The sequence below is a fragment of the Physcomitrium patens genome, chromosome 22 (assembly GCF_059467195.1).
Source record: "Physcomitrium patens ecotype Gransden chromosome 22, ASM5946719v1, whole genome shotgun sequence".
NCBI classification, from domain to species: domain Eukaryota; kingdom Viridiplantae; phylum Streptophyta; class Bryopsida; order Funariales; family Funariaceae; genus Physcomitrium; species Physcomitrium patens.
The window spans coordinates 702,503-725,217 of NC_143431.1; the positions used below are offsets into that span (position 1 = coordinate 702,503).

A 22,715-nucleotide genomic window follows, 5' to 3' on the forward strand; every position below is an offset into this window, starting at 1 on the left:
GAAACCTCCATCAAAATCCTAATCACCATCAAATCCTATCTGCCATCCAAACCGTAACATCTACCTTAATAAGATCTTCATCCATTTTGGTCTTCATTTAATCAATATACATCCATTTCAATCTTCATCTATTATAGTCTTCATCCAACTAATCAAACAAAATTTTTACAATTTGTATAATAACTATTTCGAATTTCTTCTCAAAATGACATTTTCATTGGCCTAAATTACTAGTCTAATAAAAATTCCATTAATAATGAACTTTGTGAAAAATTGACACCACAAATGCAAAGAAGGTTTAGCATTATATTTCAAGGAACTAAGAGATGACCATAAAGACATGTAACACTCTCCAAGGAATGCAACTGCACATGGTTTTATGATTTGTAAGTAGAGCCTATCAACGTGAAAGATGCATCATTTTATAGAACATATAATTTTGGTGTAAAATCTAGAGTAAGCATATATAGTTCTTTGTTGAATCTAAATTTGTATTACAACAATAGTCATCTTTCACAAAGACACATTTGTAGTAGAATCCATGTGTTCATCTTATGAGTAAAACCAAATACACAACCATTAGAAGGATGGATGAGAGTAGAGTTGTTGAAAATTATAAGTGGTAGCAAATAGTATTGCCCAAGCAAACATATGAAAGAATAGTATGAAATAAAGTAATGGAAAAGGTTGTAAACACATTCCATTCTACCATAGGAAAGAGAAGCAATAAGACAATTTTGGTAGTCTATAGAATACAAACTCAAAGTCATGGCACAAGATAGGAGTATATATTTAAAAGCCCATATAAAGAGATTATGGTACAAATTGCATATGAAGATATGTAGTTGGATAAAGAAAAAAATGTTGCTTGGAAGCTTTAGCATTTTGAGATAGCACATAGTCAGAAGAACTTGTGAATAGAATATTTTATTATTATGTTCATTTTACTATGAATTTTATATGATTATAAATTAATTATTTTAAATCTTAATTTTAAAATTTTTAATAAATAGAATATATAAAAATTAAATTTCTTGTATATCTAAAAAAATATTCTTTAATAAAAGCATTGAAAGCAATAAAAAGTTGTGTACAATAAATGTCAAAATTATTGGTATATTTATAGTACATCTAGACATATTGGTAGATAAAAACACATTTAAATTATTGTAGAATGTGTAGTATTAAAAGGACTACAAATAGAATTTGTATATTTCAAAGTTAATTTATATATATTATATTCCTAATCAACATGGATGTTGATAATGTATATATATTTTTAAATAGGTTACTTTACGTAAAGTAGATTGATGTAATATAACAAGATAGAAGAGTCCAAAATACAACAAAATGCCTGTGCTTACAATACATTAGTTACTTTTGGTACAGAAAATTGTACATTTGTAATAATTCCAATAAATAAAAAATTAAAGTTCAAGGTTGATATGAAAGAGGAAGAAGTAGACTCAATGAAATACCATAGCATAATTAGCAAATGTCTCTACTTAATCCATGTTCATTTTTATATTCAATTTGCCATTGGAATTATCAGTAGATTTATGGTAAGTTCTTAAAAATTATATCTTTTGATAGAAAAAAGAATTCTAAGTTACATCAAGTATACTCAAGTTTATAGAATTCTTTGTAGTAAGAACAATTAAAATCATCTAATTGGATATATAGATTTTGATTGCATTTGAGATATAAAACAAATACACTCTACCACAAATTTTGTATTTAATATTGTCAATACACATATATCATGATCATTCAAGAAACAACCAATAATAACTCTATCTTTGTTAGAAACAAAATATAGAGTACTAGCAAAAGTTTCAAGAGAACCTACATAACTATCAATATTACTCAAAGATTTGTAAATCAAGATACAACATTCAATAATCATACATTGTGATAATGTTAGAAGTATAAGCATAGCTACCAATCCAAGAGTGAATTTAAGAACAAGACATATTATTATACATTATCATTTTATCAAAGAAAAAATAAAATTAAGAAAAATCTAATTTAATAAAATACTAGAAAGTTTTTTATTCAAAAAATTCCAAGAAAGATTGAATATAATTAGTAAATTCAGTTTGACTATATAAAAATAAAATAAAAATAAAAATAAAAATATTACTCATATAAATACATATCTAATTTAAAAAATATTTTTTAGCATCTATTTTCTTTCAAAATGCTTGAAACTTAGTATCTCTAAAGTCCTTAACCTCAACCTCACAAGATATCTAAGATACATATACTGCTAGATGAAATCTACATTTTGTTGTATAATATGTATGAAGTATCAAACCATCGTCAAAAACTTCAATAGTATTAGAAGTAGAATGTAAAAACAATGAGAAACTTGTATGATGAGCCGAAGCTAAAGAATTAGCAGCAAATCCAAATGAATAAGTAGAAGAATCTTCTCCTATTCCATCTTGACGAAGATCTTCAACCAAAATATAAAACAACATTTTTTCTAATTTTCTCAACAATCATTTGTAGAGACTTGCTACAAATAGCAGCAATCAAATAATGACCTTAAAATTTCTAAAAATAGAATATATGAATAAAAAAATATTATTAGTAAATATTGAGGATTCTTCACTTTCCTCACTATTGCATCACATTACAATCTCTTTGCCAATACATTGCATTTCAAAAAAAGAAATCTTCATAGAGCATAGAAATAAGAAGTAGCTTTAGGATAAAATCAAAAATCTCAACCTTGAAGGCAAGGGAGGGTGTTGGATACATTATTTGCTTGACCAGATTATAAATCTTATAATATAAATCATGCCAGATTATAAATTATATAATACCTAGCCATGATTAGTGACTAAATTAGTAATGAATATCTTTCTAAACCTTCCTACATATACTAACAAGTCTTCATCAAAAAATCCACTAAATATTAAGAGATTGAATAAAGTTGAAAATCCTTGCAATCTTTAAGGTACTATACCTAGCAATTTCCTAGATAATATCATCTAATCAATTTATATGTTTGTTTTAAGATTTTATTTAATTTTATTAATTATATTATTCCTTGAAGTTACAATAAGAGAAGGATGAACTGGAGGTTTTAAAGAATAACCTCTACCTTGCCCATTTTTAATAGAATTTTGTAACATCTTATTATAAAGATCTTTTAATATATCAATTTTTAATACTATAGTTTCTAATTTTATTTGGATTTATTTAAATACATCCAAATTGCAAAATATAATTATTAAAATTATAAGCTACATTATTATTATATAGATCTAAATGGCATACAAACAAATATATGGCTTCTAAATTATTTACTTAAGGTAAAATAAGACCTAATAGATAACTTAAAATAAAACAAATAAAAATTAAAAAGACTTGTAATATTTTAAAATTTATTTAATAAAGTAACATATAATCTTCTTTCTTCTTACTCATTTGTGATGCATATGGTATAATTATAATCTAAGATGAAACCTTGTGTTGATCTCAAATTAGTGGTATCACTTTATAATAGAATCATTCTCACAAATAATGCATGTGGTCTAACTAAATATCAAGTTAATATCTTATACCAATATTAAAATAGAATATATATCTTTAATTAGATTTTATTTTATAATTAGAAATTAGATAAGAAGACCAAAGATAGTATAAGTAAATTAAAAGTTTCACTATATAGATACTACAAAAGTTAGATCAACCATATAAAAGACAACTATTAAAGCAATCTACAACAATTAGCTATGCTTCATAGAAGTCATCACTTCTCACAAGTATAGGTTGAACAACAAAAAAAATCATGTTGGCGATTATGCTCTTTTTTTTTTATACCTAAATATATAAATAATTTAAAGAGATAAGATTTAAAAATTAACAAAGTTAGTCTTTTATATTTTTGAAGTTATACTTCAACTCCAATCTTTATACTTTTGGAAAGACAACCAACTTGGAGAGGACAATCAAATAAAATCATTAATAATAATAAATTGGATAAAAATAAAAATAAAAAGTATGAATAAATGATAAATCAAATTAATTATAAATTAAAAATTAAAAATAAATTAAAAATAAATTAAATAATTAACTAAAGAAAGATTGAAATTAAAAACTCAAAATGAAATTAAAGTCTATTTTTATATTATTTTTATATTTTAATTTTAATTTTATATTTATATTTATTTATATAAAAATATATTTTATAGCTATTTATTTTAACATTATAATTTATAATATAATCAAGTAAAAAATTTTAAAAATAGAATTTAAAAAGATAAAATAAGTTATAGATGAGATAGAAATCACCAACCTCAATTGTATTCTATCTAAGACAACAACCTCATTCTATTCCAAAAATTGCCAAAAATTCAATATTAATTTGATTTTAATGAAACTTCTATTACTACAAGATTATCTTTATATGACTTATATTAAAAACATCCATTACCAAATAGTTATTATGCACTAGAAAATACCTTTTCAATATATAATATATAGTAGTGAATCTTTTTATAATAAAAAAAAAATCACTAAAATTCTATAATAACTCTAAATTAAGCATATATTAGCTTTTTAGAAGGCTAAAATTAAAACACATATATTGCCAATTTTAGACTATAATATTAAAGCAAGTAAAATTTTATTAATAAAAATCCAAGAATAAATAAATATTCTATTAAATAATTTAATGTTTTACTATCTTGTGAGTTTGAAATTAAATTTTTTTGTTTAATCAATAAAGAAGAGAAGTAGAAAACATATCAATGATGAAAGCCAAGTTGCAAGGCTCATTCAACAAGACCAAGTAAGATCAATCACAGCATACTATAGTTATATTTATATACACTATAAGGATGGTCTTTTGACAAACACACCATTTGTGAAAGAGTAAAATTCATCACTCACCTCAAAATAAAAAATGATCTCAATTAAGATTTTTTTTAATTTATCGTATGAAGTAGAAAAAATAAAAAAAATAAACAATACAAAATAAGTGAAATAAGTGCAATCAAGCAATTGTACACTACAAAACTTATTTACAATTTATTTATTACATTTTCACCTAATTATAAGTAAAATCAAAGAATATAATTTATATTTTTAGAGAGTTAATTTTATTATCTTTTCAATAATGCAAAAAACATATAAATTTAAGTTTCTATTTATAAATTATGAAGGTATAAAAATAAGAAGTAAATAATTAAAACAAATAATTGAATAAATTTTATGTCAAAGATAACTTGGTTACTAAATCAAGGATTTGAGCCTCACAAAGGCTCACAAGTTATATACATGGATGTCTTAAAGAGGCCACAAGGCTTTAGCCTTATCTTCTTAACTATATTGAAGGTGCTACAACCTATAAGAAACTTATGCATCTCCTTTCTTCCAAAGATTAGACTAGTTATTGGTCTTCATTTTTTTTTACTAATAAAACTAATATTTTTTTATTTTTGACTTTATCATGGTATTTAATAATATCCAGTAAGCTTTAGAACTTTATATGGTCTTCAAATCTTATTGCATTTCTTCATAATGACTCTCAAGATGATAAAATTCATTTTTTCTAAAGTCTTAAAAATCATTCTAAAAATTCTTAAAAAATTAATAATCATGATTTTTATATATATAATATATGTAGATAGAAAGCTAATGCAAACATTGGTTTTATTAATTAAACATTAATACTTAATAATAAGAAAATATATTAAATCAATTAAAATAAATACCTTGACAACTTACTAAGACTCCATTTTAATAACTTTTTTTTTCTAATAATAAGACTCTTATATCCTATAAATACTTCTAAATTTAAATAAAACTTAAATAATAAAAATACTATCTAATCTAAATATTTTTATAATTAAAAAAATTAAAAATATATTTTTAACGATTCCACTAATCAAGATCTATTAGTAGAATCTATAGTTTTTTTTAATATATATATATATATATATCAAAGTCTTCTTCTTTACATTAATCAATTAGGATTTAATATTGGTGCTTATTATATAAGATTAGTTGTATTTTAAAATCTAAAATTTATACTCATATTAATTGTTTCTTTAGTTTATAATTCTTCTTGATCAAATGCCTTCAATTTTTCTTCTTTTTGTAAAAACCTAAAATTAGTCGATGACATTGGTGCAACCTATAACTTTTCCAATTTATCTAATTCTTAAAGATTAATTTTATGCTTCTTCATTATCTAATGACTTCATCTAATTTATGTTTTTTTTTTTTTTTTTTTTTTTTAATTTCCTTTAAAATTTGGACTTTTCTTATATACTTCTCTATTTTTGCTTTATCAAGCACATAGAAGACTATGAATTCAATTACAACATTTTTTTTTATGAAAATTTGATATAAGATATTTTTTTATAAATCAGTTTAAAATTGCATAATTCTTAAAGATTAATTTTATGCTTCTTTTATTAAACTAACTACTTTTTGATTTAGTGATATCCTTATATAATCAATACAAGAAGTCTTCTCAAATTGGTTACAATTATTCCATAACTACCTATCAATAATTTCCAATTCTTACTATCTACTATAAGCTCTCAAATCCCTTTAATGACAAAGTTATCTTTAATAGTAATTTTTAGCTTTGGATTTCAAAAAGGAAAAATAAAGGAAAAATAAAGGAAAAATAAATAAATAAATAAATAAATAAAAATACACGACCTATTGACCCCTACACTTGTTGATGCTTAAAGCACATTAATCTTTCACAGATTTACCCACCAATAAATGACCTACCAAAAAAATAGCATTCAAATGATACAAACAGAATTTGTGAACTGCCTCAATTTTGTATGAAACTAAATTCAACTCTAAGCATGGGAATAATCCACACTACAAATAATGGACTTTCTGAGATGCTTCTTTTGTGTTTTTAAAGCTTGAATCAGGGCATCGCGGGTGTTTTTTGTTGTAAATCCCGGAGTGCATGTGAGTCATCGCTGATCGATGATCAAGCGTTTCGCCACGGCGAGATCATCGCAACGCCTGCAGCAGCAACTCCATGCGTGGTAGATTCACAGTTCCAGTGGCAGCAAGTTTCGTCGCCTGGGAAATGCGTCACTGACAAGCATCGCCACGGCAACCACAGGTCGAATCGTTCTGGGTCATGGTCGGCTTCACAGCCATCACAGAACTGGCGGATTCCAATTCCTACAGATCTTTTCAGCACCTTTTAAGAAGCTTTTCATTGTGTCGCTTGAAAGCTAGATAGGATCCCCATTCACCCACATTTGAGTCTCGACCTAGCCTTTTTTTAGACACGAACCAAAGGCTGGCTGTCATGCTCGTGGATATACAATGCAAGTCTCGTCGAGATGATCTTGAGAATGGAGTTGAATGTGTGGTGGGTCTGGAGAGTTTTTTCCGGTGCAGCTTTCGGGTCCGCCAATGTCAACCCACATCCTGCCAGAATGAATTTCTCGGAACAGAGCAAAGATTCTGGGAATATTTTTCGCAACTCTGCTTGGTCGATGCATTTCACAGAGACAGCCAGATTGATGGAGTTTTACTAATGAAATATCCGTGATAGCATCGATCTGTTCGCCAAAATACCGCCCTCTCACTTGCCAGTAGCCTACCGACCAGTCTAAAACAAAACCGCGTATACATCGCGAACGAATGACTCTACTGGGAGCCTGCTAGAATATCTTAACGATTAAATCCTGAGGCACAGCTGGACATTGTTAACAGTCATGTGGTGGTGAGTATTCAGAATCTCGAGTAGGATACTGGAATTGAGAGAACACGATGCAGGCTCCCCAATCTAGACACGAGTCTCCACTGCACTGCAGCAACTTAATATTGTATTCTCACCCCGCAGATCACATTGTGCTCTGCTACAGATTGCCTGATTGTCACATTCCTATTCAAAGGCGCTTCTACCTCTCCAGTGAGGAAAAATCTCTGATCCTTAATATCACTTTGTATGTCCACCCTTTCAGTTGCGATGTTGCTCGTTGAAACACAACTAAAGCATATTTTGTCTTCCTCGTTCACATCTTGGCAAGACCTTCACCATTAAGGGTTTGTGTAGTACTTGATCATGATGTGCAGGGATAGTTTTTACTTTTCAAGGTCAAGCTAACGGTGACATCTGATTTCGTAGGCATTGTCATGTTTCCCTCAGAGACTCAAAATGGAGTCGAGAAAAGAGATTAAGCCAACAACGTCATCAAGATAGCGTTCATAATTACGTGAATTGTCCAGAAGTTGACGTCAATCATGGCTGGGGTGCGTGCTCGTCAGGCCATCATCATGGTTCGCTTTCTCACTCCAAGGCATATCAAAATCCATCCCACTTCCAATCCGTAAGATTTCTTGGCTGCAACAAATCTCCCGCCCCCATTGTGACCAATGGCCACTGAGCCACGACAACCGAAGCATTACGTTCCATCAAGCTGAGACATCCAATCTTCATGTGTCGCAACCCAAGGATATAATTTTAAACGTTATATGAAAATACAAAATTATAATAAAATCTTATAAATTTATAAAAATATAAAAATAATTATTTTATATTGTTGATTTTTTAAAATTTATGTAAATATATGTTTATTTAAATAAATTTGGTTTAGTAGAAATTATTGTGAGTTATTAAAAATAATTGTGTTTATTTTAGAAGTAATAATAGAAGCTATTTAGATGCAAGTTAAATCTATAAGCATCTTTGGTTGTGCAATGTTGAATAAAAGAATATTAATACTTAAAAAAAATGCATATTATTAAATTCTTTGATTGGCTAAAATTAAAAAAGTGTATTTAATTTTCTTACTATTTAAAAAAATAAGCACAAAGTTTTTGATAGAATTGTATTTTTATATATATATATATATATATATATATATAACATAAATACTATTGTATTCTAAATTAGGTCTGTAGATCCTTAAAGAACATCTTTTGGAATTTTTATTTTTAAAATTTTTTTAATTATTTTTATTGACAGACATTTTATGCTCAAAAAATAAGGAGAAAAGCTACAATTTTCAAACTTGTAATTAATTAAAATTAAAAAGTTCAACTTTGTAAGTTTACATCTCAAAAACATTATTTAAAATTATAAAAAATAAGTTAAAATATAATTTTATTATATGGTATAAATAATCTTGTTTCCTAAAAAATTTAGAAGGCAACTTTAAAAAATTATTTTTTACAAAATATTAAAATATTATTAAAAATATCTATATACATATCTATAATCTTAGAGTATAGGAATTTTATTAGTTACATAAGGTTTTATATACATTATGTGGATTTATAAAATATCAAAAATTCTAAATTACAGAGAGATAAAAAAAAACAAAATAAACAAAATAAATGTGAGAATTTGCATTTTATTTATTGAATTGATATATTTGGAATTTAAAAGAATGAATAAAGATTTTTGTTAAAACTTTGTTGCAATTTGAATGTATAAGTGCCAGCTTTATTTTTAATGCAAGATTGTTTGTTCATGAGCATGCTTATATTTATTAGAGACATAAATACAAAAGCATAAGTTTGTTTTTATATATAATTTATTATGTGCAAAAGACAAAGAATACCATTCTTTTTTCTTTTTTTTTATTCAATTAACAAAGCTTATTCTTGGATTCAATTCTTATAAGTGAGAATATTAGTTAGAAATTTGAAAAGATTTAAAAAGATTAAAATATATGCATATATATATATATATATATATATATATTAAAAATTATTTTTAATCTATTTAGGTATTGATTATCTTCTTATCAAGGAAAAGAACTCAAAGATTATAAATAAACAAGTGAAACATATATCAAAGAGGAATGACAAAAGAGATATAAGAAAGTATGTATATTTGAGATGAAATTAAAATTGCTATTTATAGAGACAAAAAAACTAAAAATTCTTGAAATTAGACTAGAAGTAAGAAAGAAATTAACAAGAGTGAAAAAAGGCTCACTTTTGCCACTATATACACTATCTACACTATCTACATAGGAATCATGTGGCAATGCATTATAGGACCTTTAATACATGTCCAACTTGCAAGACACATGTCTAACTTATAAGGCAAGTTTTCCATATGTGTGCCACATGGCCAACTTATACCTCACTTGGACAACTTAATGGGTAATTTTTTAATCTACCAATTACCTAGAAATAAGTTTAAAGTCAAATCTGTGTTTATGTAGCTTCTAAGAACTTCTCTACAAAATAATATATAATTTGCTTACTTTTAGTTATTTTACATAATTAATAATATTGATTATGTCCATGAAATAACTTTCTTAAATTTTAAGGTTGACCTTCCATCTTAAATACCTCATTTTAAAACCGTTTACTTGTTTTCAAAAACATTATAAATATTAAAAACTAAATCAACTATAAATACACAAAATTTATTTCAATCCAAGACACAAATTATTTAAAATCATAAAAATTTATATTAATATTCAAAATTCAATTTTCAAGATTTTAATTCACTAGAATCTCAATCTATTTTGATTTGATCATTTGATTAAATATAATATTATAATCCACATTTTATACAATTATATTTATAAAACCACAAAATTTTACATATAGATCTGTTATAAAATTCACACAATTCATTAAAATATAATTCTATTATTATTCCTTAAAATATATATATATATATATATATATATCCAAAACAATCATAATTTTCAAAAATTCTTACAAATTCATTAGAAACTATATTCTCTCCAAAGTAATGTTTAAAAAATATTATTAATTTTTTTTAAATCCTAATTTCCAATCAACAATAAAATCTCATGTTTGTTTTGAATGCCTAGTTATGTGCTTCAAGGTCTAGTTGCAACCTTGGTTTACAACCAATTCTCCTTGAATATCAATCTAAGGCTTTTTTTGAGTAATTTTTATTGAAAGCTACTCTTTATTTTTACCTAAAGAAGTGTATAATTTTATTTTTGCTAATCTACTTTATTTTATTTTTTTATTGTTTTGTAAAGTAAGTAAAAATTTATTTTATTAAAAGACAACATTAATAATATAAAAAATTTTACTTCCTCCTATACTTTTATTTTTAATACTAAAACCATTTATTAAAATATTTAAAAATAATAAATTTTAAAATATAATCATCTCTTTTTCTTTCACCTAATAGTTGTATTATATTATGACATCAATCTTCTTTAAATTTATGCAACTTTTAATATGTGCAAATTATTTTTTAATATATTCATAGAGAATCTTTTTCATCATAGTCAAATTCTTGTCTATAATTTGTTCATCTATTTCTATTTCAATATCATGTAATGGATTTGTTCTTCATTAAAATAAGTACATTCACTCTTTTATCTAAATAACTTAATTAACTTATCTGCTATAGATATCTTTAATTCTTTACCATCATGTTTTCAAAACAAGTATGAGGCATTGTCAGAGACTTTTTTCATAATATATAGTTCAAATCAAAATTTTAAAATTTTTTGTAATGTACTATATTAATTATGCAAACTATTATCAAAAATTAAGATGCAATCATCTTCTTTAATTGTTTTAGGTCATAGTCAATGTCTTTTTTTATTAAATATCTCTTTATTCTTTTCTTTTGTTTTTTTCAACCTCTCTATAAATGCTTCAATATCATTATGATTTCTTTCCAATTGCTTAATTTAAAATGCTAAAAATTCTCATCTCATAAGATCATCCTTCTATAGTAATATATTCCATATAAGCAATATCTCTTTTATTGGCATCATGGATTTTAATGTATACATTTATTCAAAAAGCATATAACTTATCATTGTATAGAAATTCTGAAGTCTACTCATAATGCAAATAATAGTAATCTAATTACTTATGTATTTTGCCACTGCATGTCTTTAGTAATACCTTAACAATGTCTCAATATCTATGCTCACTTTTTCCATCAACTTCCAAATTATATGTTATTGTCAAAATAATAATAATAATAATAATAATAATAATAAATAAATAAAAAATCCATTCTACCCACGAATTCTTTTGTTTGTTTTGCATCTAATTCACCTCTATTTGTAGTAATTTTTACAAAACAACCATAACAACAATGACAACCTTCTTAAAAAAATCAACATATACTTTCAATATTTTGTAATCAAGTTTTATGATTTAGAATTTAAGATACTTATGTGAATTTGATAACAACTTCACATGAGATTGAAGGCAACACACCACATATCAATATGCAAGACATAAGAAAATAGACATGCCTATTTAATAATATTTTCTATGCAATATTTCTATTGTTCAAAAACATTTGACAAATTGTTGACATGTACCCAACAATAATACCAAACAAAAGTACAAATTTGATTATCTAATCTATAAATTATTTATTAGGAATCTCTACCAATCTCTTCTAATCTCTCAATTTTCTTAGAAATTTAAAAAACGAGTAACTAATAGATTTTATAGTTATCAATGTGAATTATCAAATATTATAATTAGATGAAACTAGTTTAAAATAAACATGAGCTTGTAATAGATCTATGTTTGGGCAATTATAACAATTTGAAATTGATTTCAAAGTCACTCTGTTTTCATTGATTTGTGATCCTCAAACATCTTCCCATTTTGGTATATTTTCTGTGGGCCCCTCGGTCTTTGGGATAGTCAAGATAGTTCTACCTTGGCATCATCTTTGAGGCTCTCAATCACGTTCTCCTTATACCGCAACACACAAGGATCTGGAAGGAAATTATAAGGCACTTCAAAGTCGATCAGTGCGGCTTCAAATTCACCTTGCTTCCACTTGCTCAGCCCTTGTTGGTACTTCAGCGTTTGAGGATACGGGTACATGACATACGACCGATCCAAGTCCTCTTCTGCGCCCTCAAAGTCCCCAAGTTTGAACTTCACCTTGGCTCTGGCTCGCAAAAACAGTGCACAATTGAAAGGATTCACCTCAATTGCCTTGTCATAATCCTGAAGTGATCCTTGCAAGTCGAAAGGAAACACAGATTCTCTCAACATTCCTCTGTGAAAGAGTGTTGCTTCGTGTCTGGGATCCAATGCCAGAGCTTGAGACATGGCAGCCTCTGCCCCTGCAAAATCGCCTGTGCGGTGCTTGGCTCGTCCTAACAGACTCAGAGTTGTTACGTTGTTTGGGTCCAACGCGTTTGCTGGTTCCAAGCAATACAAGGCTGCGTAGAAATCATCCAGCTCGAACTTTTGCATTGCCGCTTTGCGCAATGCGGCAGCTATTTCCGGTTGAGGCTCGCCCACTTCCTTCCATGTTAGACTCCTTCCCAGTGCTTGCAGAGTACCTGCAAAATTGGAGCCCTACAGATTCAACGTCATATGATTTCATTCGTTCTCAAGCAAGTATTCCTATCAGTTGATCTGCAATATTAAGCCCCATTGTGGAAAAGTGTACAAGCTGAACCATGCACTGATTTTACAACTAGGCTCTAAATTTGAGTTAGCTAGCATAATCCCCATGTCGATGCTATCATCTTGGGTGATTTGATAGAGGAGCAAATCTTGAGAAATCTGAGAGTTAGAATATAAGCTGGAAAGGAGGGGTTCTGTACTTGATAACCGGTCTTTTAAGACTCAATCACGGACTTTGGGCTACAATGAACGCATTGATTACGGAGCAACCAACCGATCAACAGCTGAAGGTAATGACTCTTCGTTGAGATTATGTAAAATTAACAATTTGTGTTCTCTAAAGTCTCAACATAGTGGCCCATGAGAGCCAGGTTACGAGAATGAAACATTGAACTTCACAATTGAATTCTAGTCATAAGACTTTAAGAAAGAATGGCACAACTTGCTACTTCCAAGAACGTGATGATCTTGCCTGGAAATGTTGGTATTCGTGAGTTTCTGCTGTGCTCAACTTCTAGAGTGCTTCCAGAGTTCAGAAGTGCCAAGAGAGAGTGTTTCCAGTCACAGCGAAAAAGATTATTGAACTTGTCCACCTTTTCCAAAACAGACTGAGATAATTTCCGTCCTGCAAGTTCTCTAGCAGCCACACACTGCGACAGCATCTTCGTGTCTTCCTGCGCTCCCGTATTATCGTTAACTATCATTCGAGCCGCAAACCGTGTGAGGTATGACATCTCACTCTCAGGCTCCAGCTCCACCATTCTATTAATGTACTCCAAAGCACGAGGCATATCATTCTGCACAACCCAATGCAACGCTTCTTGTCGCAACATCTCCACATCCATGACCACAAGTTCCGTTTGTCTGCATTTCACTTCTTCTAGAAACGCTTGAATCTGTAAGAGTCTCGGATCCTCGTGCTTGAACTTCATCAAGAATACCAGAACTTCCTCGGCCTTCGAAAACTTGCCTTGCTCTAGATATTGCAAACATCTAGACACAAGGAAGTCGTAAAATATCACAGCACAGCCGGTCTCCGGCATGGAGCAGGGATCTGGAATTTCCAATAACTCGAAGCAACCTTCGAGACACAAAAGGCGCAATCTTGTCAACTGGCAAAAATTCAATGGCAGGTTTTGGAGGCTAGCACAACAAGATAAGTTCAGCTCCTCCAAATACTTGAGCTCCCCAACTGAATCTGGTAGCCTTTTTAGACTCACACAACCAACCAGACTTAGGATTCTCAGCTCCTGGAAAGCACCCATATTTTCTGGTAGGCTTTCAAGCACGTCGCATCCAATCAGCTTCAAGTCTTGCAGCCTCGTCAAAGCACAGATAGCACTGGGAAGCGTTACAAATCTTGACAAACAGAGACTCAGTTCCTGGAGTCCAGTGAGGTGACTAATAAACGATGGAAGGGTTGTTAAGCTACCACAACCCACTTTCAGAGTCTTCAAAACAAAGAGGTCCTTCATAAGCTCCGGAAAGTGACTTATCTTGTCGCAAGAAGGAGACTCAAACGTGCGCAGGTTACACAACTTTCCTGTTGACTCCGGAATCGCCTCCAAATTGTAACATCGTCCCAAACTTAAATTCGACAAATTTCGGCAATTGCCAATGGACTCCGGTATTGACACTAGGTTAGTGCAATCGGTCAAGTATAAGCTCCACAGATTGGTCAAGGATCCCAAAGCTTCTGGCAAATGCTTTAATTTCGTGCATCCACGAAGTCTGAGGACCTCCAGCTTAGATAGGTCTCCAATCGTTTCTGGGAGACTCTCCAGACTGGAGCACTTTTCTAAATGCAAATTACGTAGATCTTTAGATCCGTTAATGGAGTCAGGAAGCTCTCTCAACTCCTTGCAATCGTCAAGGATGAGTGTCTGCAACCTTGGGAACTGCCACATCCAAAGTAGAAAATTTTAACTGAGGTTGTTACTCACAAATCAAGTGAATACAAAATTTAACTAAGTCATTGAGGGCAGACATGAAAAAAACATTAAAACAAGTATCATCAAAGAGTGAACATTTAAAAAAATAAAATAAAATAATCTTATTCTTTTTATTTTTTTATTGAAACCATACCGTTGCAGTTGAGTCTACGTTCCACAAGTGAGTGATTTTGCTTGATGCCAAGTCAAGCACCACCAACTTCCGCATGTCATACATTTCACAGGGAATTTTCTCCAATGGTAATCTTTGCCACCGTACATATCCCAGCCTATGAGGGAATTGAATACGGGTTCCACCGCAACCATCCATGTTTAGTAATCGTAAATTTTCCATAGGCTTGAGATTTTGATCCGAGAGGTCAGCTTTGCTTTCAGCAAGGCTAAAAGTTTGTACCTTATCTGTCACCTGTACAAATCAAACGATCTAAACATTTACTAACGGTAACGATATCCATATATTTACTAACATACACAAATGAGCAGTTGCAACAAAGTAGTAACCTACAATTTCTGTATGTTGATTATACAGGTGTCTGCAAGTGGTTAAATTTTTAGGTTTCACGATTAACCATGACTGAACTCAATTGTAACCACGACCTCATCATTTTCTCTCGGGGTAAGGTTTTAATAAAAAGAAAGAGGACCGTTTTGTGTCATCGATTGTCATGAAAAGGAGCGCATAACTCAAGCTCACCTCTTTGTCCAGAAGCTCTTCCTCTGACTCGTTCATCCACAACCGGCTGCGCTTTCCGGGTCTAACCACATCCTCCTCAGTTACAATACTATGACCCAGGTCAATCAGAAGATCATGCATGGTCACTAAATTATTTTCCACCTTGAGCAAAGATTTGTTGACAAGGTTTCGCAGCCCTAATTCCGCAGGCCACTTCAGAGACGTCCAAAGATCTTTGCACAATTGAGGAGGGCTCCCAAGTAAGAAACAAGCCACATCAAGGAACATTTCCTTGTGTCTAGGCTCTAATGAATCGAAGCTGATTTTCAACCGCTGTAACATCTTGTCATGATTCTGCAGTGAGTCATGCTTTCGGAGATGCTGTAAAACAGCGTCCCATACCAAAAGGTCTTTTTCACGCCTCAGGAGACTGCCCATAAGCTCCAACGTCAGAGGGTGTCCACCACAAGCTAGAGCTACTTCGTTTGCAAGCTCTTGGAACCCCTGAGCTGCAAAAATTGACCCAAAAGCATTCCAACAGAAAAGCTGTTTGGCTTCGGCTGGTTTCAAAAATGGCATCTCATAAGTGAAATCACTGAATACTGAACAGATCCACTCATCTCGAGATGTTAGAATGCAGCAACTACCAACGCCAAGATTTTCATCAACACATAAAGCCTTAATAGAGAGAGGGCTCTCAACGTTGTCCAGAACGATGAATGCTCGCTTGCTTTGTAAACACTGTCGCAATTTGGACTTCCCATCATTAATATCTTCCACAATATTGACACGGTCTGCATTACCCATGTCCCTCAAGAGTTGTAGTTGCAAAGAAGCAACCCCTTGATCGCCTTTCGACGTCTCCCTTGCAACATCTTCCAAAAAGCTCGACACAGGAAACTCATCCTTAATGCGTTTGAAAATCTCTTTTGCAAGTGTTGTCTTTCCAATCCCACCCATGCCGAAAATTCCAATTCTGCATGATTTCTGAGATTGGCTCCGAATAAAGGATAAGAATTCCGAAGCTTGTTGATCGAGCGCCACCGGAAAGAGAGATTTCAAATGTTGAAGAACTTTACTAACAATGGCCTGAACAAGATTTGTGTCAGATCTGGACATCCAAGGAGAGAATGGTCTCAATACAGTGAACGGAATAAAAACCTTTCAAAATTACATATTCAAACTCTTCTTTCTTAAACCACCCTTGAGCATTAATACAATTTTTTTTTAAAAACAAATCAAATTTGGACAGTCTGACACCTCCTCATGTAGAGGTTGATCATACACTAATACACTCTAATGTTTTCACTTCTGGACTCGTACAAAATGCCAACAAACATGAAAATTTTAAAAAATTCAATATTACTTCCTGAAGGAGCCCTAATCAAGACTACACCCTAGTAAAGTTTCCGAGCTATAGACACATTCAAGATTAATTGCAAAAATGATGCGTTTAAAGAATGAAACCGCCATTGAGGAGGAAAGAAACCATGAGAGTAGAGTTTAAAAGAAGAAGAAGCAAAACACTGAAAGAAAGGGCCAATTACCTGGAAAATTTGTTTAATTCGTAGCCGTAAATGTCGGCAGTTCTAGCAAGCCAACCCTTCCATCCTGACACTTTTTCTGGATGCCGGCTTTGCAATTTTTTCACTCCTGCTGCAAAAGGACTCGTGATAGCTTCTGGATGCCTGAGATGCCAGGGTTCCACATTGTAAAAAACGGGGAGAATTTTCTTGTCGGCGCTTCGGTGGATCACAGCCAGCTCATCAAGGCACCACATGGACTCAACGTAACCCGGCGAGAAAACACAGATGCTGATTGGAGCTACCCTGATGGCTTCCAAGATGGAATCCCACGAGGCTTCTCCTTGCTCAATCCCATCCGCATCCACGAAGGGATGCACCCCAGCCGATCGCAGAGCCTCATTTAATTCCTTCACAAACGTCTTCTTCACATCTGGGCCTCGGTGGTTGATGAAAACATCAAATGGTTGCTCATAGTGCATCCCTAAACAAATCCACAAATTTCAGTTCAGTTGCTTAAGCCCTGAACGACAATTCAGTTCGATTCAGTTGACAATGTTTGGGAAGAATATTCAGGACTTAAGAAACTGAGCTGAATTGTCGTTTAGTTCAACAACCCTCTCCATTTGATTCATCCAGTATAGTATCCTTCATTCAGATTGGGCTTACCACACACAGAGTAACAACTTTGATGTGATGATAATATATTAGATGATATAACAAGTGCGAAAATGTGAGCCAGGGTTCCAGTCAGTGGTTTCCGAAATGTGAAGCTTGTCACAATATTATCAGAATGATACACCAAAATTAGTTGGCATCTTGGGATTAAATATGCTTATCCTCTATCTGTTAAAAAGTAGACAGATTAATCAGAAACTCTAAGGTGATTGCAAACAGTATACTAGTGCCCTTGGAGCTGAAACAATACCCTAATCACAAAATGTAATCACTCTTGAGCCTTCATCAGCATTCAAACCAGCCATCGTGAATCATTTCACATCACATACAGACTGAGGACAGACCCAACATGGCTCATTCTAGACAAAACTGATCACAACAACGAGATGTCCTCAAGAAAGCGCAAGGATCACTCACCTACTCACAGAACTTGATCAAGAAAGCTGCGCCAAGTTGAAGACCTCTGCAACTATGAAATGTGGCAATCAAGCATCTTGAAGTTAGCGGAAGTAGATGGTGGTTCAGTTTCCAATGCACAATCATTCACTGGATCATGATGTCTTTCTGGTCTTTGTATTGATGCTCATAGTGTCAGTGGCTATGATATTCACTTATTCCTCATGAGATTTGTGTAGATTTAGGTTTCAGAAACTGAAGTGTAATGAAGATTGATAAAGCCAGCATTTGATGTGGTACAAGTGAAAAAACTTGCAATGATCAAACAAGCATTTTTGGACCTAAGACATTGCATCGGTAGGTCCACTCCTGAGATCCTTCCTATCAAACTTGGTGAATTACATCAGTAAAGCTCAAATGGGCCCAGGTGGAATACCAGAAATTGAATAGTTCTAAAGCTTGCACAAATCAGTTTGGAGAAGAATCCAGAAATCCCATCAGCTTAAACTTGCTAGTAGGGAATGAGTTTGAATACTTTGGTAAAGAGCCCTAAACCTTGGCTTCCGTAGTTCACGTCAGGGAGCGCTTCTGTTCGACGCCGAAGCCTCCGAACCGAACATTCCTGGACTCTCTCTAGTTGTGACTCACTCGACCTCTCAACTCTGGATCACTTGGCACGGATCCAGTTCTCTCTCATTCAATCCACTCCAAACCTGTTACTTCGGTGTCACTAAATCTTGAATTGGACTCCAAAGCGCACACTACCCTTGATCTGACCTATCGCACTTTTCTTGCAGTAACCAAATCCGCCATTCTATGTTCCGATCCGTACACACAGTTACATCGAATTCATCAAAGCATAGCAGCAGGATGAGCCCGGCCACGTGGTGAGGTGCCAGCGAAAGCCGTGGAGATCGATTCCGGGAGCGAGGAGAGCAGTGAGGGCGATGGAGCCGTGGAGAACGAGTTCGAGGCGATCTACACTCAATGATCTGCTGTCGGTAACCCGCTGTCGGTAACCTGCTGATATACCGCTGACTAGTTAAAAATGTGCCCACCCAGCGTGTGAAACTTAAGTCCGAGAAGCGCCAGAGCTCAAGCTCTCTCTCTCTCATACACATACACAGTTGGGTTCTCTCGTAAAGCAGTTCCCTAGGAGATTTAGCTTAGGTAAGCAAGCTAGAGTCTGCAAGTGAACCCACCTGCGTTGCGTCTAGTCTTCGTCTAGGGCTTGCACCCGGTCCCGTCTTGGTGTTCCTTCCTTCAGGGCTCCGGGAGTGGGTTTCTCCCCGCCTCTACTAATGAATTCGTGCCTGGTTTTACCCTAAAATCCTAAACTTAAGAAATGTCTTGCATCACATTAATACTTGGAGTTGATGGAGAATTTGGATTGATACTTTTCCTTTTACTTCCCTTGCAAATTTTCTACTATTAACTTTGAATGCATATTGTTCAAAATAAACTTTTCTCTCATTTGATTCCCCCTCCCGCTTCTTGTTATGTGCATACATTAACATTGGATGCCACCAGAATACAATCTGTAAATATTCACAGAAGGTTCAAGAAAAAATATATATGATACTCCAAATACAATTGCATCACATTCATACTTGGACCATTATTTTATGTTAATTTAGAATTATTATGATTAAGGAAGACTCAATGGTAGAAGCTTTAAGAATTATTAAGTGAATATGTTATAAATGCTAATGGGAGGGTGAAATGGATGTATTTTGAAGGCTTGTGAAAGAGTTGGTGTGAATTCTTAGAGGGCTTTGAGAGGGTTTTGTGAGTTATATAGAAATTTAAGCATGGTTTTAGGGATTAGGGGATGTGGATGAGGGTAGTGCAGTCCAAGATAAGGTATGATCTTAATTTTCTTTTCCATAGTTTAGTAATCAAGATAATGCAATTGTATAATCAAAATTGTAGTTAAAACTATAGTTTAGCAAGTTAAAAAATTTGAGGCAATGGTACACTCATGCATGTATCTAAGAGTATGAATAAATAGGTAGATTAATCCACATATCTTAAAGATATGGAGACTCATTGCCACATCATGCATTTAGCTTATATTAACAACCCTTGTGAGTTGTATATTATGAGCTTGTAATTAATACTTGAGTTGATTTAGTCCTAAGCAATCTCACCAATGTGTATAATTGTGATGTAATATAATCCTATCATCAAACAAGACATAGCAAGTATTTAGTATAGTTTCAAAAAAAGAGTCTTCAAAAAATCAATAAAAATTTTAATCAACAAAAATAATCATTGTTTATAAAACCTTTGCATTCCTAAGAAAGCTTCTTTAGGATTACAAAGTTTGTAGTTGAATTGTCACTTGTAGATTGCTTCCAATGTGACTTTATAAAAGTAAGATAAATAAATGCAAATAGAAGTATGTAGAAACATTGTAGATAGATAATATATCTTTTTAAGAAACCTTTGAGAAAATTTTCCAAATAAAAATTAAATATTTAGATTCCTATAGATATATTGCATGGCTATTGAAACTTATCCAATGAGTTGTTTTTATTTATATGAAGTTGCATTAGAAGCAATATATAACTTGATGCTCAAGCTACAAGCCTTGTGGTTCCAAAAAAGCTTTTATAAGATCTTTTTAGTAGCTATTATATTTGGAGGCAAGACAAAGACCATTCTTAGTCTTGTCAACACTTTTCTTATATTCAAATCTTGGTTCAAGACTCTTTAGTTTCTTTATAATTGGGAATAGTCACTTTATTTCTTTTTTAATCTTTTAATAATCTATGCTTTGTTTAGTTTTTTTTCTTTTAGTAATAAATGATGTATTTTATTTTTAGATTTTTTTCTAGAATTATGTCCTTGATAAAAATAAAATAAAAAAACATATACCTATATCTATAAACATATATGAAAAAACTCTCAATTTTACAAAATTATTCATTAGTTAGTATCTTAAAATTGATAAGAAAAATTATTTATTTCCTTTTAGATTATTTAGCAATAAATAAAATACACAATAGAAAATTGAGCTAGTAGTGTAATAAATTAAATTATATTTAGCTAATACATCTATTTTATAGATTAACATTAAGACAAAATCTATTCAATTTATTATCATATTTTAAAAAATTAATCATCTTTGTCAAGCTCAACCACAAAAATTATTTTAAAAAAATTATGTATCATATTTGTTTTAAAAAATATATAACTTAATCTTTTTTTTCTTATTTAAGTTAACAAAAAAAATCTTATAATACAATGATAAAAAACAAACTAAGTAACTTCAAGATTGAACCTCCTCTTATTTTGTGCAGCTAAGTTTTGCACAAAACAATGTTAAGCAATCATTATATATTGAACACAAAATCTACCATTTTAGATAAAAAATTACTTACAAATATAAGTTTTTCTTTACAACCTTGTATTGTACTAAGAATCCAATAGGTTTGTGTTGGAACACCAAAGCCTTAGAAAATATTTAAGTAGATTTGTATGCAGGTATTAATCTTATAGTTCTTGTAAGTTAAGTTTGGAATTACAAATTGTTGCAGTTTAAATATAAGGCTTTGAAGATCTAGTAAATTGCCCATTCAAGCAATATTAATTGGATACATTTTTAAACTTTTTAATTGTAAATGCAATTATAATTAATTTATCAAAGATATAAAATAAAATATCTTAAGTTCTTGCTAATATAGTATTAGTATGTAGATATTTTTGAATTGTGATAAGTAGATTAATTAGAATAAAAACAAAACCATATTTTATTTATAAAACTTTAAGTCTAACAAATAAAATGTTAATTGAAGAAAATAGCATATACTTATTTTAATTTTATGAAGATTTAGTAACTAATTATAATAACAATAAAAATAAATAAATATATTTATGAATAAAATTTATAAAATCAAAAATAAAAAGATAATGAAGATATTAAATTTTTTCTACCAAAAATAAATTTTAGAAAAATAGCAATAAAAAGAGTATTGAAAAATAATATAATAGTATAACAAGATTAAGAATTTTAATAGAATATAAATTAATAGTTTAAATGTTTTAATTAAAAAAATGATAGAAAATAATTCTACAAAATATAAGAAGTGAAATAAATTTATTCAAAAAAATGATTAAATAAAAAATCACCAACTTTAA

The 22,715-nt window shown here is 30.9% G+C and overlaps 2 protein-coding genes across 4 annotated transcripts; one reads left to right on the forward strand and one right to left on the reverse strand.

Moving 5' to 3' along the window:
* The first annotated feature begins 7,185 nt into the window (after positions 1-7,185).
* On the forward strand, positions 7,186-8,499 carry LOC149986591 (uncharacterized). Its single transcript, XM_090246211.1, has 2 exons — positions 7,186-7,949; positions 8,153-8,499. The coding sequence occupies exons 1-2, from the start codon at positions 7,774-7,776 to the stop codon at positions 8,388-8,390; spliced, it is 414 nt and encodes a 137-aa protein (XP_090102337.1). The 5' UTR covers positions 7,186-7,773; the 3' UTR covers positions 8,391-8,499.
* A 4,035-nt stretch (positions 8,500-12,534) lies between these two features.
* Positions 12,535-19,704, reverse strand: LOC112275233 (TMV resistance protein N). 3 transcript variants are annotated; one of them, XM_024505415.3, is made up of 7 exons: positions 19,009-19,704; positions 18,594-18,639; positions 17,523-17,982; positions 15,997-17,086; positions 15,436-15,708; positions 13,823-15,248; positions 12,535-13,283 (listed from the first exon to the last, which is right to left on the reverse strand). In XM_024505415.3, the coding sequence occupies exons 3-7, from the start codon at positions 17,978-17,980 to the stop codon at positions 12,631-12,633; spliced, it is 3,900 nt and encodes a 1,299-aa protein (XP_024361183.1). In that variant the 5' UTR covers positions 17,981-17,982; positions 18,594-18,639; positions 19,009-19,704; the 3' UTR covers positions 12,535-12,630. The 3 variants fall into 3 exon arrangements, with proteins under 3 accessions (XP_024361183.1, XP_024361182.1, XP_073386434.1); XM_024505414.3 differs by having other exon boundaries at positions 18,594-18,645; positions 19,009-19,150; XM_073530333.2 differs by having other exon boundaries at positions 12,535-13,299; positions 18,594-18,645; positions 19,009-19,150.
* Positions 19,705-22,715: the final 3,011 nt, after the last annotated feature.

What these genes read in the sequence shown, in the direction of transcription:
- LOC149986591 (XM_090246211.1), top strand. Translation starts at nt 7,774, where the DNA reads ATGCAGGCTCCCCAATCTAGACACGAGTCTCCACTGCACTGCAGCAAC. An exon ending in CTGATCCTTAATATCACTTT is followed by an intron (nt 7,950 to 8,152) that starts GTATGTCCACCC and finishes TGTTTCCCTCAG; the next exon opens with AGACTCAAAATGGAGTCGAG.
- LOC112275233 (XM_024505415.3), bottom strand. Translation starts at nt 17,980, where the DNA reads ATGCACTATGAGCAACCATTTGATGTTTTCATCAACCACCGAGGCCCA. An exon ending in AAGAGCTTCTGGACAAAGAG is followed by an intron (nt 15,709 to 15,996) that starts GTGAGCTTGAGT and finishes TGATTTGTACAG; the next exon opens with GTGACAGATAAGGTACAAAC. An exon ending in ACGAATACCAACATTTCCAG is followed by an intron (nt 13,284 to 13,822) that starts GCAAGATCATCA and finishes CCAATTTTGCAG; the next exon opens with GTACTCTGCAAGCACTGGGA.